Genomic DNA, 19,864 nt, shown 5'->3' with positions numbered 1-19,864 from the left:
ACCTATTCTAACTACATTGTACATATCACACACTATGGCTACTCCCCATACATTTACATTGCATTCCTATGGAAAAGGTAGGTTTTATGCATGCCCAACATTTAAAACCTTTGTATTTGATGATATTGGACAGAAGTTCGTTTGATAGGGTCTTCAGAGGTGAGAGGTTGATTTACTCAAACTGTTTTGGCTGTTCAGTTAGCAAAGTAAATTATCACTCTGCTTGGTAATTCTTACTTATTGAATCTGGTCAATGTTCACTTTGCTATGATTTTTGCTCACACATGATTGGCTGGCTGAAATCAGTAGAGCTTCACTTCATTTGCTAAACTACATAATTTATCCTTATCTGAGTAGATCACCCACATCTACTGTTTATTGAGTCCTTTTATCTCCTTGTCTTTTTTACACATTTGTACCAAGTGCCATCTTCTGTGCAATGATCAGGTACCATTATAGAAACACACAGCTGGGGCTTTAAAAAGGTATGGGAAGTTAACAGCAAGAAAAGTCAAGATTTTATTACTGATATGAACATAAATAGGAAGCCATAAGGGATAATGTTATCTGTTTTAATATTATAAAATGGAACTAAATAAATAAATGTGAAAGGGCAGGTTCATTATTTTAGCAAGGACAGGTGATGCCCTTCTGCAATAAACTAAATGCACCTGCCTGCTCTCGATCTTTTCCTCAGTGTACACTACTGAGCTATGCATGTGCAGCTCAAGTGTACAGTGTTAGGTATCCCAGCATCCAGAGGAATGAAATCCCAGGCTCATGCGCTGGAGTTACACCATTTAGAATGCAAATGTGGACTAGATGAAGTTATTCACATCTGCGTGTGGGGCAAAGACAAGTGGGTTTAATTAACAACTGCGATCAGGCAGATATACCGTATTTTTCGGACCATAAGACGCACTGGACCATAAGACGCACCAGTTTTTAGAGAAGGGAAATGAAGAAAAAAATATTCTGAAACAAATAGTGTCCTAAAATATTTTATGTGCATTAAAAACCAACAGCACAGTCATATAACATTTGTTTACTTTGTGTTGTGTACGTGTGTTGTGTATGTGTGTGCTTTCCTGCTCCCAGCATGACTTTGTCAGCCAATCATGCTGAGAGTGGGAGGACGCAAGATACCAGAGTGACAGGAGTCACAGTCACTCTGGCAGCGCTGGACAGGACAAAAACCGGAGGGGGGGCTACACAGGGGGGACGGGACAGCGGCTGGGGAGGATACCGGAGAGACGGCCCGGGCACAGAGGCTACATTTGGACCATAAGACGCAGGGACTTTTTTTTCCCAGTGATGACATACACAAAAAAGTGCGTCTTATGGTCCGAAAAATACGGTATTTATATTTTTGTGGGAGGGACATCACTTGTCCTCACCATTTTGTTGCTTTGCAACTGGTAATGAAAATACACACGCATAGAAAAACTATATCTTCCAGCTGTATTTACTCAATGTAATTGTTAACATTATAATAATAATAACATCAAAGTAAAAGAAAAAGAAGTAAAAGCAGTCAAAATAAAAATAGTCAAAATAAAAAAACAGAATACCTAACATAGATAAAGGAAATGTTCTATAGAACCACCTTTTGCTTTAATTACAGCCTTGAGATATTTCTCTACCAACTGTGTACGTTTGGACTGTGTAATATTTGCTCAATATTCTTTACAGAACTGTTCAAGCTTAATCATATTGGATCATTCCACAGATTTTCATTGAGGGTTTAAGTCTGGGCTCTGGATTATGGCCATGTTGGAAGGATAACCTTCTCCCGATTGATATTTTTCTGGTTGAGGGGAGTAGGTTTTCCTCAGAAATTTGACAGTATTTTGTCCCATTAATTTTTCCTTCTATCCTGACAAATGCCCCAGTCTCTGCTGAAGAGAGTGAGCAGATTGCTACTAGTTACATACTTCACTGTAGGCATGGTGTTCTTTGGATGGTGGGCTGTATTGGCTTTGCACTAGATATATTGTTTAATGTTGGGACCAAATGGTTTGATTTTAGTCTTATGTGACCATAACCCCTTTTTCCACTTGGCCTCAGAATCTTTATGGCGCATTTTGGCAAAGCCTAACGGAGACTTGCAACCCACAGGCTACATTTTGGGTGCATTTGTGTAATTGCCACATGCACACAGATATCACTCAGTAATTCCTATAACTTCTTGTTCTACAATCCAGTTTAGAGGGATGGCCTAATCGGAGGGGGGTCCTAGTAGAACCAAACCTTTCCATTTCCTAATTATAGACTTTAAGTTGAAAATTTGTGATATCCTTGATCCATCCTGCCTTGAATCTAAGATTCAGACTTGTGGTGGTGGCATATTGGTGTGGGGGATAGTTTCTTCTCTTACTTTGGGCCCAGTAAGCACATTCTACCTTAGTATTGCTGCTGGCCATATCTGTCCCTTTATACCTAGTGTACCCAGGGTAAAACCAGGTTATCGCACCATATTATAAAGCTCAAATCATTTCAAACTAAATGTTTACAACACCTTGTTGAAACTTTGCCACAAGAATTATGGCAGTTCTAAAAGCAAAAGGGGTCCAAATCCAGTACTATAAAGGTGGCCATTGAGTGCATATGGTGTTGGTACAAAAACTCTGTTTAGAGTAGGACTACATGAGGCAGTCATGACTTATGTGAGTCATGACTGATGTAGCTGTGCAGTGTCCGCATAATATTTTATTATTTTTTGCAGACTGGTAAGGAATGTGCTCCCAAGACTGTTTGCTAAACATATATCTATGTTTACCAAAGGGTGAAACTAAAGGAGATAGAGGCTGCTAAAATCGAGCAGAGAAAGAAGTTTAAATGTGGCTGTTTTAGCAGTTTACCATTCTCTCTAAATGCTGAGATAAATCATAACAGTGTAGTTTTTTCCTACAAGAACCCAACAGAAGCATTGTTTTAATAAATGTAATTTGTACAATTTTCAGTTGGTGTCTCTGACATACACTAACAGCAAGCTTACACATAGCTTTGCAATCAGGGCTCTTGCAGAGAAACTGGCCAGAGAAAAAGCATAAGTAAGGGAAACTATAACAACTGAGGATGTCTATATGTATAAAATTGGATGTATGTGTGTATGTATGTATGTGTGTATGTATGTTCCACCATCATACATAATACGCATATAGACATTTCAACCAAACATGCCATACATATGACTGAGACTCATGTGAGTGCACCAATCATCTTTGTACAGCACTGTGCTATATGTCAGAGCTATATTTGGATGTATGTATGTATGTATGTGTGTATGTCATCACTGGGAAATGCATGGAGACATTTCAACCAAACTTGCTATGTTTCACCATCACTCAGAAATGCCTCGACAGATTTCAACCAAACTTGCTAGTCATATGACTTAGACTCATGTGAGTGCACAGCCGATCTTTGTACAGCGCTGTGGTATATGTCAGAGGTATATTTGCATTTATGTATGTATGTATGCATGTATGTATGTATTGCTCAGTGGCAGTGTGCCTTTTGCTTACATACTTTTTTTGGACTCTTTTACAAATTTCTGGCCTGTAATAATGCCTTTGAGAAAACGTAAGGCAATTGGCCAAGTGCAATCAACTACAACTACAGGATAAGATAGATAGCGCTACTACATCTAGAGCTTCGGGGACAGCACAACAGCGTGACACCCAACTATAGGATAAGATAGATAGAGCTACTACATCTAGAGCTTCAGAGACAGTACAACAGTGTGAGGCACGACTACAGGATAAGAGAGATAGGGCTACCACATCTAGAGCTTCAGAGACAGTACAACAGCGTGACACCCCGTGTACAGGAAATCAGAGAAAGAACTACTACATCTAGAGCTTCAGAAACAGTACAACAGCATGAGACCTGAGTACAGGAAATGAGAGAAAGAGCTACTACATCTAGAGCATCAGACACAGTACAACGGCATGGGACCCGAGTACAGGATAAGAGAGATACAGCTACTACACCTAGAGCTTCAGAGACAGTACAACAGTGTGGGACCCGAGTACATTAAATGAGAGAAAGAGCCAGACCATCTAGGACTGCACAACATTTTAGCTTAGCATTGGAAGGATTTTTCTATAAACCACATAAAGACTACTCGCAGCATGCAAGTGTTACTATTGGAAAAATGGAAATGGTTTGTAGTTACTGTCATGCCAAGAAGTTTAAATCTGAGTCTCCTGGTATTTGCTGCAAAAAATTCAAATTCTGCCAACTGGAAACACCACCACAAGAATTTTTAAATTACACATAGGCAAATACCATACATAGTCAAAGAGTTTTCTTAATAACATCAGAAAATACAACTCATGTTTCCAAATGACAATATTCGGTGCCACTTCAGTTCTTCAACAGCCTGGATTTCCATCAACATTCACGGTGCAAGGGCAAATTTACTATAAAGATCGTTACTTCCGCTACCGGATCAACCACCAAAATTTCTACAACTATATTTTATTGAAAACCAAATAAGAGAAACTGACCAGAGGTGCACCTACATCTCAGGTACAACATTTCAGATTTTCTTAAAGTTACAAAGGATGTTTCATGAACACAATGTTCTTATCAAAACATTTAAAATAGCATTGGAACATATGCCATTCACTTAGGTTAATTTAATTGTATTTTAATTTAATTGTATATATACTTTTAAAACCTGTAAAAAAACATTTCCTTGATATAAAACTATAGCTATATTTGATTGCTTTTCCTGTATAAGATTGCAATAAATAAATACCCGGGCAATGCCGGGTAATCAGCTAGTAAACTATAAAGAGAGAACCCAATCCATTGTCCTTTGTAAGTAGAATGACAAGATCACTTTAAATGGTGTACTGTCCTTTTTGGTCTGGGTACATGAAAAGCACTGCAATAGAAAAAAATAGTATTTGTGGAGACATTGGCACAAGTTTATATATATGTTACTTTATGGCATCTTTCAACACTGATTGTATTGTTGGGTGTAGAAGAATTATATCAACTTAATAGAGCAGTTTACTCTTTATGATGCTTTCTTGTCAAGGTGTATAATAAAGTGGTTATTATACTGTTTATTATGAATTTGTAAGACCCTAAACAATAGGTCCTAAATCTAGCTGTATGGGGAAACATGGTTTAAGAACTTTTCCTAATAAAGGATCTTATTTTGTGGCTCTGTTTGACAATATATCAACACTTAAAAATATGTACCAGTTCATAAATGGTTGAGTGACTTTACAAAGTTATCTGGATTTAAATGTAAGATATGAATCACACTTTTATAGCTGCTCCATGGTGCCAAAAAACAATCAGCAGTTTATAATTAAACTGTAAATAAACATAAGACTATGTGAGCGTAACAGATTTTTTTTTTCCACAGCAGGTTTCAGTGTGGTTGTGTGCTATGTGATATCCTATTACTGCAGTCTATCACTTATAAGATTCTCAACAAAAATGCACAAAGATAATCATGTTATGGTCCTCTAACAAACATATCCAGTGTCAGCAGTTGAAAGCAAAGCTGTATTTTTTTCTTATTTCTTGCTTTGCTGTCCTTGACTAAGATTAACGTGTCATATTGTTTCACTTTGTGATGCCTTGTTTCACTGCTGTACAAATGTAGTCTTTTGGACATTTGTCCTTAGTAGTAAAATTACTATGAGCTGTCAGATCTCAGTCTGAAGGTAGTAGCTTAATAAATCTAATGAATTGGCTTAATTTTTAATATTTTCACATAGTTCCCGAAAATATAATTTCATATCTGAGGAGCCCAATTTATCTAAATTTCGGAATGTCATTTGTTGCATCTTGGGGGTTTCTTTACCCTAGTTGTTCACTCTAAAATTACAAGACAGACTTGGAGCACCAATAAGACTTTAAAACAGAACAAAATTTGCAAAAAAATTTTGCAAAATTTGCTTTCACTTGCTAATCCTTCTAGTAAGTATCCTTTTTCTTTGCTTATTCACTAGAACCAGACATTTTCTCCCTTCTCAGGTCTGTCCTTTTGGGTTGGAAACTAGCTCTGCATATGTTCCAGATATGGAGGGGAAACTCCTGAATAAATGTGGATTGACAGGAACGAAACATCAATCTGTTTCATAGTGATCTCAAATGAGCCTCTACTTAAATTTTTTCTCTATATCAATGATCTGTCAAATTAGATAATGTATTTGTTATCCCATTATTGAAAAGATTAACTAGGATTCTTTCCCAGGTAAACTGCCAGTTTCTCTAAAACTGCTTTGCTTTTTTATTTCTCTCTACTTAAAACCTCTTCTACTCTTACTCTTGGACACTTATAATTTGCAATAATTTGGAAGATTCTAATTAACTATTTGCATCAGTTTTTGACTGAAGAATAAGTCTTTTAGCTTTAAAAATTCATTCATATTATGACTATACCATCATAAAAATGTTATTCAAAGATGATTGTGAAGTATATAGTGGTTTTAGGTTGCGTTTTTTTTAGGTTTTAAAACTTACTAGTAAATGCCCACAAAAGTAGCTAAAGATTTTTTTTTTCACCCATATGTACTGTACAGACTCCTGTCCTGTATGACTCCTACTTACTACAAACTGATATATTATTATTTATACTACCCATGGAGAATTATGGATGAAGTAGTAGAAGTTTAGATTTATTTATTTTTTTACCATAGTGGCCCTCCAGTTATATATGCAACCACTTTTCAAGGGTCATATTTAATTAGCCTAAATGCATTGTTAACAAAATTATACATGTGGTGTTTACCAAAAGAACAAATAATGCAGACATATCTCTAAAATATAAATATGTTTATTATTCTACCTTGTTAACGTATTTGTAATTTTGGCCAGGCATTCTTGGGATATACACCCCTGTACTCAGTGTAATTGTTCTGCTACTGTCACAATAACTGTCGGTTTCCACAGTGGTCCTTGCTTAACGGTCCTGCTGCATCCTGTACCTGTGTACCCTGTCAAGCTGCCAAGCGCAGCACTCACTCTTGGTCTCTGGGTGACAGAACATGCAGCACTTCCTGTCTTGCTCACACTGACACAGCACAGGGAGGAGGAGCTATTTAAAGGGGCAGAGGCTGTTTAGTCTCAGTAGTAATGGAGGCTGTGCTGTGACTTTGCACCAGCCACCTTGATACCCTGCATTGCTCCCTTGTGATTTCTGACCTGACTTGTGCCTGGAACCTGACTTTGTCTGTCTGCCGCCTGTCCTGACCTTTGCCTGGAATCCAACCACATCTGTCTGCGTTCTGCCCTGACCATCGCTTGGTCCCGTACTGCATTCATCTGTAACCTGTCTCTACACCGACCCCCAGCAGCAAAAAACACAATGGCCTCCTTGCAGGGTGCCCTGGTGAAGACCTGGTGTCACTTAGAGTCCACGCCTTGGATGATCCCGTGCTACCTGCCTAGGGAGATCCTGGGAGCTACTTTCTGAGCTTTGCTGAGTTTTGTTTATTTCAAATAAGTTGTGCATTTCCAAATGCATTCCAAGTCCATGGAAGAGGGATACCAGCTTGAACCATCAAAAAAGAAAGTTGACTGTGGGTCAAATGCACCTGTCAGTAAATTCTGAATAAACTCAGAAGCATCTCAAACTGATGCTATTGGCACAGGTCCCAAGCCTGTCCACAAAGGCCTTTAGTTTTACTGCATTTAGCTTAGTTTTATTACTTCATTGGTCAGGAACCTTCCCACCGAGCAAAGGTGATAACAGTAACTCACTGTAAAATAAAAATGGTTGTTACATAGTAAGATAAAATCCTGAACCAAAAGGGTGAACTGCTTAAGCAGAAAAGTATGGTCTAGAGCTGGGCAAGGAGGGGACAAGACTTGTGAAGTTGGGGAAAACAAAAGCAGAGGACAATTTTGTGAAAAGGGGAGAAAGACTCGCACCCCCCCCCCCCCTTTGGGTAGGGTTGTGTGTGGGAATAGGTGGTGCGGATGAGGTCCTCGAGAGTGGTAGGTGCTGCCAGTATGGTTTGGAAGAGAGAGAACCCATCACAAGCAGTTCATTAATAGATTATTAGCAGTGAATTTTTAAAAGACTCCCTGGGTAATTACTAAATAGCTTGAAATGAACTCTTATTTTATGACCATAGGTGTAGTTATAATTATGGCTAGCAATAAATGCAAATACAGTATCAACAGAGTATTGCTCATAACTTAGCTATGTCCTAAACAAGCCAATTGAACTGCTCATGAATTCACATATAAACTTCCACATCCCTAGAGCAAAGAATGTTTTAAAATTACCAGCAAACCAATAACCTAAATGTATTCAAGCCAATTCTCATTATTTTATTTTTAATATGTTATCTATAGATTTTATTCACTGCCTTCTTACCTCTATAGCTACACATATGTCAGGAGAACACAGTTCCCAATTACGAAGTCCAGCCAGCACTTTCAGAAAGGAGTGGGGGCGTATTCTGACAAAATTTTTCTCTTCTAACTTTTCAAGCTTTTCCAAAATCTTTTTGATCTGGTTATTTTTCATATCTTCTGGTATTCTAGACTGCAAAACCACAAACCTACAGTTGTAGACAATACAATTGATTAAATCCAGATATGTACAGAACATTTCTATCAAAGCATAAGCTAATATTTGTATCAAGTTGTATCATATATTCTAATTCTAATTCTATTCTAATTCTAAGAACTAATAATAATAAAGTATACTTGCTATGCTACACACCAGTTTTTTGTGTCTGTGTAATTTTTCTCTTCTTTAATGTGGCAGTTAGCTTTTCTCATTTTTTCCAGATCTTGGCGGAAATTGCTGATAGTATTTAAAGATCGATATTTTTTGGTATTGAATTCTTGACGTCTCCTAAAATAGAAATTTATTACAATACAAGAAAAGGAAAGATCATGTTAGAACATAAAACTACCCATTTCATCATAGTATGTGATATGGTAGGCTAATAGGATATTTCCGGCAGATTATAAACAGGCATTTATCTGTTGATGATTTAGTGCCATATATATTTCTTTATGTGTGCAAGTTATGTTTACCTGTACAAAACATGCACAGGGACAAACATGGAACATTTAGCAGTAAATAGGCAAAGAAAATCGTGAATATTGTTGAATGTCTTTTTTTAGGGCAACTTCTATTTAAAAACATTTTTTTGGGCATGTGTATTAAAACTGACAAGAAATTATTACAGGGGCTGCAATTGTTGGCATCTGTCAGAAAGTACTAGCAGAAAGCAGAAAAGGAAAGGCAGTGCAAAGTCAGAAATCCTAATCTTCAAAATGAAGAGGGCCTAACACATCTTTCTGTTGAGGTGCGTTACATGTGTTAGGCGGTTGCCATGTGATTCATATTTAAAGGATTTAAAGAACTAACGCAGCACAGCTCCAAAAGACGTGGGTTGCTTTAACACAATTCACGATGTGAATTGGCCCTAAAAAACACACACACACTGGACTATTCATTGCCTGTGCTCAGGCTAGTTTTTTTTATTGGTTTTTGTTTTCCTCTGTTATCATGACATCTAGATCTGGAACCTTGCCTTTAGTGTGACTTTGGGCTTTTAGATATTTTTATACAATAAATAAGGTACAGGGGGCTGTAGTGGAAGTTTTTCTTCCTGGAGATGATCTTAAAAACAAGAGGTCAGCATTCCATTCCAGGTACTATTATCTCCTTGCTATATACCGTGTTAGTTGAAGATTATGCCATAACACTAAACCTAACATACACAGTAGTATTAAAATTTGTATTAGTATTTTTTTGTTTGTACTTGCCTTTCCATGGCTTCCACCTTATCATGTAGGTATATTTCTGCTTCATCAGCAGTCTCAAAGAACAGCTTCTTCATCTCTGAGGGCATGTTACTTTTCCTCTTAATAAAGAGGCTTGTGGGAGACATCACTGAAGCTGGTGAACTAAAAAGACAAAACTATGATTCCTTGTACTTCAACTGTATTAAAATAATATAGAAGTAGGTATTTACTTGAATTGGACTAGATATTGAATACAAAAAGACCTGAATATTTCTGTAGTAAATGGCTTTTAGAGTGAATGTATAGGTAGTCTAGATTAGTTTTTATAAAAGAAAGTATATCTTTGGGATTCAGTCTGAGAAGATCACCTGATCCAAATGAAAAAAATCTCTGTTTAATGTAGGTTTTTCGAGAAAAAATCTCTATAGTTAAGGTGATTGGGGCAAGAAAGAGAACAGATTATTTTACAAAGCCTGTTAACATAGAGTTTATGGAGTAATGAATTCCCTTATCCATCTTCTGTGATAATTTAAAGTGTTCCAAAGCTAACACATTAGCCTTACCTTTTTGGCCTCTGTGTGATGCTTTTGGGGAATATTTGATCATTTGTAGCCACTTTTTCTTTGATCTCAGTTGAAGATATGTCACTGTTAAAATATAAAATATTTACCCATATAAGAATAACCCAATTTGTAAAATAATACCAATTTTAAATAACATTAAAAAAGGAAATTTATTATTTGGGAGATATATTTTTAGTTCTTTGGACCTAGGATAAGCTGTCATTGCCATGCCCAGGTAAACTAAGTTGCCCTACCATATTTTTTGCAATTATCAACATGCTTTGATCCTTTTTTACAGATTAAAACCTTAATATTAACCAATATTAAGGTCAACATTTGCCTTTTTTATACTGTTCCCTGAGAGCTCTACTTGAATTCTAAAGTGTTCATAACATTTATCTGTATGTCTTCAGATATTGTAGAACTAAAGAAAGCAGTGCAGGCATTCATAGATTTTACAGCTACTTTACACACCAAATAGCTTTAAAAAATTTAAAATCCTTTGCCAAGTGACATAATAAACATATAGACAATTGTAAACTGTGTTTTTAGTAGTTTCCCTACATGTAAAAGTCCACATTTAGATAATAACATAAAATGTATTTTTTAGGCCTTTAAAAAGCAGTATGCAGCGTAGACAGCTGACTTTCTCGTGTCCTTGAAAGGGGTGACTAGATTTCATAACATAAATAGGTTGATTTCATGAGATAGTTTTTTAATAACATTTATGGATACATACATCTTCTTGATTTATAGCATTATATTAAAATCTACAATGGAAACTGTAAGTAATACTTGATAAGTCGCAGTTTGTGGAGATTCATTCATTAGTACTTATAAATCAATAAGATAAAAGCACAAACAAAAACAGGAAGGCAAAGAACAGCAAATCATTTTAGGTCATCATCTTATCTCAGCAGATAGCTATAAAACAAGCATTGTTTAAAAAAAAGTTTGATATTAGAATATTCTGTACAACAGCAAGCATAGAATCACACGGTTAAACACAAATCACCCAGGCAAAATAGAATAAGATATTATATTGTATAATGTATACTGTATAAGAGCAATGAAGAACATGCACATAACATTTAATATCTCCCTCCCTAAAATAAAAAAAACATTTAATACATCATCAAAATTACTCCTGCAACAAACATCAGAAAGAGGAAATTAATATGCCTAATTTCTGTGAGTATATAATCATCTAAAAAGTAACCCAATTAAACCAATATACCACAAAAAAACTATGCAATATATATATATATATATATATATATATATATATATATATATATATATATATATATATATATATAAAGTAATCCTGACTTTGTGGGAAGTCGCACAGGGTTTGCCAACCTGTCTGATTACTGGAGCTTCCAACAGTTGTCCTCTCATAAAAATAGTAGGGATAAGCAGAATAGTTTTGGCAAACCTAATTTAGTTTCAAAATAAAACTTTTGTATTTGCCAAAATGTTATTGAAGGTGGGAGCTAATTTTACCATGCAACAAAATTCACATGTAAAAAACATCCCTTTAAAAAGAACCTCTGTGGCTATTTTTTTGAAATCTCAAACCATCGGCAAAAAACTAAACCCCCTCAGCTTACACCGTTAATTCATAATAACTACACCGCCTAAAAAATCTTTTGTTTTCAACATTTCCTGGAGTGTCGGATGCCTGGTCCTCCTCTGTGCATTGTAGTTCGTTCCTCTGACCTCTATAGTGGTGTACCGTGGCAAATTATCAAATTTCAGTTAATTGGTCCAAAAATTAATATTTATTTACAGCAAATAATTTGTCTTTATTTGTCTATACCAACGATGTATAGTGATAGGCAGAACCAAAAAAAACTCTTCCACTAGATGGCAGCAGGTAGCTAATTACCTGTCTATGTGACATTTTTGTTTAGTGGTGTTCTGTGGGATTTTTCTAATGTAAAATATGTGCCGCGTCTTAAGAAAGATTGGGAAACACTGCTCTACACCACAACAGGGCAAAGAAGTGACATAGGATCTGAAGTGGGGTATATATGAAATGATACCTAATCAATATCTAATTGAACTAAAGATGTTTTATTCTTTTGATGTTCTATTTCACCCATCTATTGGAATGAGTGTGATAAATAAAACATGGTTTAACAAACATATTTTTCTGTGGTTTCTCCATAATACTTAAATGTGTTTGTAGCATTCAGTATTGTAATTGTATAATACATACATCTTTAATTTGTACTTGGATTGACTTTCTTCTTCATCTAATTCCTTACTTACACTCTCTCCAATCATCTTCAGCAAGGTCTGCATATCTGAAAGAAATAAAGAGTTACATTACAGAGATAGTTGAAGAAATTATTTTAAATAAACAGCACACAATACTATATTCCAATTGATATTTTTCGAACAATTTGTCTTTTTTATTTGCATATACACTTCACCGGTCATAACTAATTGTAATTAGTCTTTCAAGCATAAGATTTCATCTTTCAAGATTTCAAGAGGTATGACATAAAATAATGTACAGGGATACATGTTATTTGCCTACAAATAGCATTTTTAACTAAAAGGTTTCCTTTAGTATATCTAAACCCAGGACCATTATTGTAATATATTTTACCTAAGCATTTCTTTTATGCTGTAGCTGTATTAGTTTTCAGGCTAGATTTCCTGTAAGAGAATAACACTTATTTATTACGCTGTGTCCCTGTAACTTCCCATGATCTTAACTGAAAGATCAAAGAATGTTGTTAGCTGTCACAGCTTATCTTGTGTGAACCACAAAAGAATGTCACCCTATGTGATAGAGATTGGGAGAGGAGGATGGGTCTGTAGGATAGCAGACTACAGGGACAAAGCCATTGCTTCCATAGATACATAGAACATGTCACATTTAGGACAGGGAGTTTGACAAAATCACTAGGTGAAATAAATAGGTAGGAAATAAAGAATGAGAAAAAGGTATAATACTCCCACCACATCAGATAAGGACTGACAGGCTGCAGCAATGCAGTTCCTCATGTAGCTTTCTGCAAGAATGTGAAAATAAGTGTAGATGGCATGTATGGTCTGGACCCAAATTCACTATACAGCTTGGGAATGGGAACCTGCATGTAAATGTAAAAATTGTAAAAATCTGAAAATAATAGGTATTTAAAAAAAAAGCACACATGCAAGGCCTCCTGATGAAAAGGGGCCACCAAAAGTTGGGCTATTTTAGTTACTTCTATCTGACAAGCACGATTCTATAACACACAGTAGCTGACTGATTTTTCATACATGTTAAGCATTGGGAGGGACAGTAAAATTAAAAATGTTTTTCTTATCTTCATGACGGTTATTACTTTAACTTCTAATTTGACATTGTTTCAGCAAAGATTGTCCACCCTTTTGCTTAGCTCAATGTGAAATCTGCACAGCTATCTTTTGCTGCGTTTGCAGTATGTACAGAAACTTAAACAATGCCAATATATTATGTTTCATTGTTTATAGTGAACATTAGGTCTTACATTTTACATATTCCTAATTCATTTGGTTCTCATTTGCCCAAAAACTCATATTTGTATTTGGAAATATCTATTGACATATGAGCTAGTGAATACATGCACAAGGACTGAGTGGGCTTCTTCCTGTTTGGAGATTAGAATAGTTAGAATTAGTAATGTGTACTAGAATTGTTTATTAGGTGTAAAGATCGACAAGTTTTGAAAAAACATAGAATAGTTGTGTTGCCATATTCCAGTTGTTCCATGTGTAGACAAGTGGAAACCTCTCTTTCAATGTTACCAGCATTTGAAAATATTACTGGACATTAAGAACACAACTGGAGTATCCACATACCTAATTATCAGTTCTTCAGTGTAATCAAAATAATGATTTCTGATTGCTGTAGCAGTCCTTATTTTACTAATTGACTGTTCATTCTATGTCACAAAGTGCCAGTCAGAGTCAGCTATCCAGCTAAATGATGTAACAGACAATCAAAGCATTTAGAAGCTTAACAATACTTCTGTGCATCCTCCTCCTGATGTACTGATTAGGAGTGCATGAAAGTTTATCTTTTTTTTCAGCATCTGTTTGGTTTTCCTTTTTTATAGACTGTAATTTTTCAACTCCTGTATGAATTCATTCATCCCTGCACTTACTCTGCACTATTTTCCTTATGATCATGTCTTGGATGGATAATGGAAAATTACAATCCCAAACATTGCTAGTGACATTTCTAGAACTTATGCCTAGATCAGTCTCTCTCAATAAGAGTTCCATGGAGTCCTTGGGTTCCTCCAGAGATTGCAAGGGGTTGCTAGAAAATTGAGCAGTGTTGATTGATTTCCCACCTGCATAATTCCAGTGTTAGTAACACACAGGTTTGTTAATTTGTTGATTATTACATTAATATGCTTTTTTCCACTAATAAATATATATATACAACACTTATAATGTTAATACTATGAGCTATAGATGTAATGAATTTTGGTATGGTTTCTTGATTAATGGTTTTTATTTCCAGGGTTACTCCATGGTAAAAAAGGGTTGAGAAAGGCTGGTTTAGAAAGTAATACCTGTCCATACCTTATTACCAAAGAGATATTGGAACTAAGTGGAACTAAAACCGTTATACTCACTTGTTCATGTTCCATCGCAGGCCACCATCTTTTTACTTCTTCCCTTCCTCCTTTCGATCTTGGGCCAACTTGATTGGTAATTCTCATGCAGGAGTGCAAAAGGTCCTTCGGTCTGAACGAGCACAGCTCTGCTTTTTTGACAGGTCTCCGGAGTGATCAGGCAGGTAAGACAAATTGTTGCAGGAAATCACCTGTCACTTTATGCAATAACCTCCCTGACTGAACATTTTTAAAAGTGGAATTTTGGGTCCACATTAAGCCCATGATGGAGCTAAACCTCACTATTACAGCCTTTAATTGTCAAATGGAAACCATTTTCTGACATTTAAGAGATCACAGTGCTTAACGGTGAAGTGATTCCATAAGAGAGAATTTTATTTTATGGCTCACACACCTCCCCTCCTATGACGTGCCACTGTGCAAGGTGCACTGTTTTATGGTAATGTATTTGTCACTGCATATGTGATAGAGATTTCCCAAACATCTGTTCCTAAGTTCAGCACATGTAGTTGATGGCAGCAGGCAGTGACAGTGAAAATTTACACTGCCTGATAGCTGTGTACACGCTCTGGATTTTATGGCAGAACTGAAACTCAGCCCGCAACAAATATGTCAACAACAGAAGTCAAAAGTGCTATATTTCAACATTTGAAAATACTAGAAAGGATGCTTGGTAAGCTTTAGAAAGTTGTAATACTCATATAGGTTTTAGTACAGGTATACATTAAATGATGCAAAGAAATCTACCTGTCAAACTAATCGTGTCCCTCTAAGTACTATGGATTATAATAGGTACAAAATACTCATTTTTGTTTATGGGAATAAAAGTGTTACTCTTTGCACTCCTGCACTAAACGTTACCTTTCCTGGGATCCACACCAGACATCCTAAAAAATAATACATTCAATGTTTGGAATTTTAATTTGGATTCAGAACCTTAACATATTTTGGTATTCTTTTCTGTTGTGACAATCTTTTGTACTCATGGGGTAGTGCCTGGGGTAACTCTACAATAAACATAAAGCTTGCCTAAAAGAGACTGCACACCATTGTATTAGGATCAGGGGCCACTTGAGCCTATATTGCCTTCTAAGGACGTAACAGAATTATTTATTAGTTTAGGGTGATTTTTTTTACATACAGTTCTCAGGGCTCTATTTATAACCAGTGAATTTGGCATTCACATATGATTTTTTATTGAACACATAACTCATAAGAAGATTATATCCAACAGTAAAATCATCAATGTCCACACAGAGCAGGTGGATCATTAAGCACAAACAAACAAACTATTAAGATAACACACAATTTGAAAAACAGCATTTGAATTGAGTAATTATTGTTGAGATTTGTACATTTAAATCTTTGTGGTGTTTGTGTTTGGAATATTTTATGAAAATCCATGATATTATTGCTTATCCACTATTTCAGATTCTTCTCTCATTGGAGTATCACATTGCTTAACCAGCTAAGATTTGAACAAACATGTGTTCTATGTATATTGTATTCTCCCAGCTCCAGTTTACAATTGATATTAGTTCTATGCAGCTACTTACTGAACTATATAATCATACAATAATGATGTGTGTCTATACAGTATATATATATATATATATATATATATATACTTTTATAGCTTCTGCACAGCACACTTTTTCTATGGACAATAATCCAGCGCTAGATTGTCCTTTTCCTTTTCCAGAGGTCCTTTTATTCCAGAGCATTGATCAGAAGTATCTTAATAATTCATTAGCCACTTATATGTAAGTTTGTATAGATCACCTTTTATGATGATGCACATTTGTGATCATGAACTAACTCCTACATACTTACTTTGCTTATCACCATATTTTAGTCAGAGAGCTTTTTTGTGGCTTCTGACACAAAAAGTATAAACAACAGCAGAGCCTACAACTTGTATCACAATGTCCATGTCTCAACAATACTTACCCAACCAAATTGTTTTTTTTTATATTGTTAACTTTAATGGTTTGTTTGTTTTGTGCTTGTGTAATCATCCACATGCTCTGTGTGGACATTGATGATTATGTTGTTGGATGTAATCTTTTTATGATTCTTGTGTTCAATAAAAAATCATATGTTTTATACAGTTTACAGTCAAGTAGTATTTCTCAAAGGTAAAACCCATCACCATATAGTGTATCTTAGGTTGGCTCCTCAACACAGGCTTTTCATCTTTTCTACTCATCTAGTAAACCACTTGCAATTCAGATAGTAGATTCTGACATTAACTTTAGCTAATGATTTCTGGTTATATGGGTATTACCCCAATACTCTGGTGAAGAAGAAGACAATTGATTTCTTGGGGGTAAATTTATACAGCAGTGAATCTGACATTCACCAAACATTCTCTGTTGGAGAATCATCCAGGCCCATGTGTATTTATTTGCAGTGATTGATTCTCTGCTAGAGATTTTATTCTGAATGCTAGATTCATTGCTTCATATGTAAACTCCTCAGTGTTTTTAATGCATGAGATATGCGTTACCATATAGTATTAACACATAAAAGGTTCTTGATTTTTGTATTTATTAAAGGAAGTCTTTTATTTATGAATGTGGGATAGACAAGTTTGAGGTATTATTTTTAAACTTGTGATCTATTTTGACAATCTGTGTTTTTGCAGTCTTGCCTAATAAATAAGGAGTATGAAGTTTTTTTGAAATATTTTATTATTTCATTAAAGGTAGATCAGGTCATCAGTTCGTTTCTTGAAGACCAGAATCTGCACATTTTTTAAAATTTGTAACAGACAGCAGTAAAAAAAAGTAATGGTTTACAAAGAGTAAGAACATGACTGTTAGGTCCAAAATCTGGCCTGCAAGTTGGCCTTGAAGACTGGAAATGAGACCCCTGATTTAGAAAATAACAGTATTTTTAAGTAAGTTAGGGACAAATGCCCCAACCTACTTCTTCACTTTCTGGGTCTGATTTAATAAAGTTCTCCAAGACTGGAGAAGATAGACTTATGGGAGAACCTGGGTGATCTAGCAAACCTGAAATAGATTTCTTCAAATTATTTGCTAATATTTGGCAAATGTTTTTAGTCTGCATCAGATCCACACCAGGTTTGCTGGACCACTCACGTTCACCCATGATGGTCTCTCTTCTCCAGTGTTGGAGAGTTTTATTAAATCAGGTCCTATGTGTGGAGCCCCCCTACCCCCTTCCCATTTGAGTTTCCCTGGACCAAAAGGTGTCAACCCTAGGTAAAGTCTAGAAAGTGCAAATGTCATTTATATATGCCTATGTGGGCTAATGCATGGGAGACGTAATGGAAATCCTAAATCAGACTTCGCATAGGCCAAAGTTCCCCTTTGGAAAAACTACTTATTCTTTCTGTAAGCATTTAGCAATGTATATTAAAATAATGAGTAGTTTATTAGGGCACATTTCAGCACAGATTAGATTACTATATCTATCATCAAAGTACACATTAATAAATACTGTACGTTCTCCTTTATTTTCTTTTTAATACTATGTTAAAATTAGCAAATGTCATTTTTTGCTGCCGTGGAGCTGGTTCTATATACCCCAAAGGCTAGAGAACTACAGTATTCAGAACCAGCTTTGTTCGGTCATGTATCATGAAAGTATTGAATCCTCTTAGTTCTCCTGCTACAGGGTCTTCTCATAGGATTAAATAGAGCCACTGTGTGCCTGCACAGGATATAGAGGACCCAGTTGTCCACAATTGGTACAATTGTTCATACAAAGGTAGCCTTGGATATTTATTAAGAATTCATTTTATGAATTTACATACACTCATTTTGATGGTATCCACATATTTTCACATGCATGTTTCTATCTTTCCCTGATGTAGTTTTACATACAGCATTGTAGATTTGCCATCTAGTTACTTTTTGTACATTAGATGTTAAGCTTAATATCCCTGCTAAATAATGGCTGAGATAAATAAATGTATAAGGGGGTGTTGTGTGCTATCAGCTAAAGCACACCATTCCACTAAAGCCAAACATACCTGTAGCACCTTTTTAGTATGCTTAGACTTTCAACTTAGAATTTTCACAAAGCAGATGAGTAAGAAGACATAAAAAGGTACTAAACCTAATCATCCATAAGGAGATGGGATCAAAATTACTGTGGTCAAATGCAGCGACAAAATCTAGTTGCTTTCAAACACATTGCTAAAGTTTTTTCCTAAATTTATTTTCAAATTTCAATAAACTTTTAAAGCTGTCCGTTTAATACCTAGTGTCAACTTTACAAACAGTTAAATTGAGCCCATTGACCCATACCAAAGTATTTACATATTCTGAATACGCTGTTTTTCATTTATATTATTTATGATATAATACAATGGTTCAAATAATGCCAATAAAACAACCAAATACCTTATCTAAACAGTTTTTGTGTGTAACAGTGTATGGCTAGCCTAATCTGTTACAAGCTGACTGTAAAGCTACGTACACACGTCCAATGGTTCTCGCCCGATAATCGGCTCAGGGACGATTTCAGACAAGAATATGGCATGTGTACAGCGACTGACTGTCCTGGGGGATACACAAACGATGGAGGGCAAACGATCCTAATGCAAGGCAAGAGGGAGAGCGCGCAGCAGGGTGCCACTAGGCAGTTCTCCCCCTCCCCTCTCTATAGAACAGAACGGTGCTGTATGTAAAGCACTCGCTCATGCATCTTTCACTCTTTTGTCGTTGGAAAGGATCGTGAAAGATCCTATCCAACAACAATAATTGCAGGTGTGTATACAGCCTAACCTAGAGTATTTGTTGTGATTTGTGAGGATCTATGGGAAGATGCAGTTTCAAATCAAATAGATAAATCAAAAAAGACTTGCTTTAAAGCTCATATTCTGTTTGTTAAGGATATAAAGGTAGTTTAATGTCCATACTCCAAGCATAGATGCTTTAGTGACCCTATGCTCCAGTAATC

The 19,864-nt window shown here is 35.7% G+C and overlaps 1 protein-coding gene across 1 annotated transcript in view; it reads right to left on the bottom strand.

Moving 5' to 3' along the window:
- The window catches only part of CCDC60 (coiled-coil domain containing 60), a 104,736-nt gene that overhangs the window by 900 nt on the left and 83,972 nt on the right, over positions 1 to 19,864 (bottom strand). The window contains exons 10-14 of the mRNA XM_072415969.1: positions 12,529 to 12,616; positions 10,305 to 10,388; positions 9,763 to 9,903; positions 8,705 to 8,839; positions 8,354 to 8,540 (exon numbers count right to left, since the gene is read on the bottom strand). Coding sequence (XP_072272070.1) covers positions 8,354 to 8,540; positions 8,705 to 8,839; positions 9,763 to 9,903; positions 10,305 to 10,388; positions 12,529 to 12,616 — 635 coding nt within the window. The remainder of the gene's footprint in view (positions 1 to 8,353; positions 8,541 to 8,704; positions 8,840 to 9,762; positions 9,904 to 10,304; positions 10,389 to 12,528; positions 12,617 to 19,864) is intronic.

The sequence above is a fragment of the Pyxicephalus adspersus genome, chromosome 6, assembly GCF_032062135.1.
Source record: "Pyxicephalus adspersus chromosome 6, UCB_Pads_2.0, whole genome shotgun sequence".
Taxonomy (NCBI): Eukaryota; Metazoa; Chordata; class Amphibia; order Anura; family Pyxicephalidae; genus Pyxicephalus; species Pyxicephalus adspersus.
The sequence above is the reverse complement of the archived record's forward strand: the minus strand, read 5'-3'. Positions and strand labels throughout refer to the sequence as shown.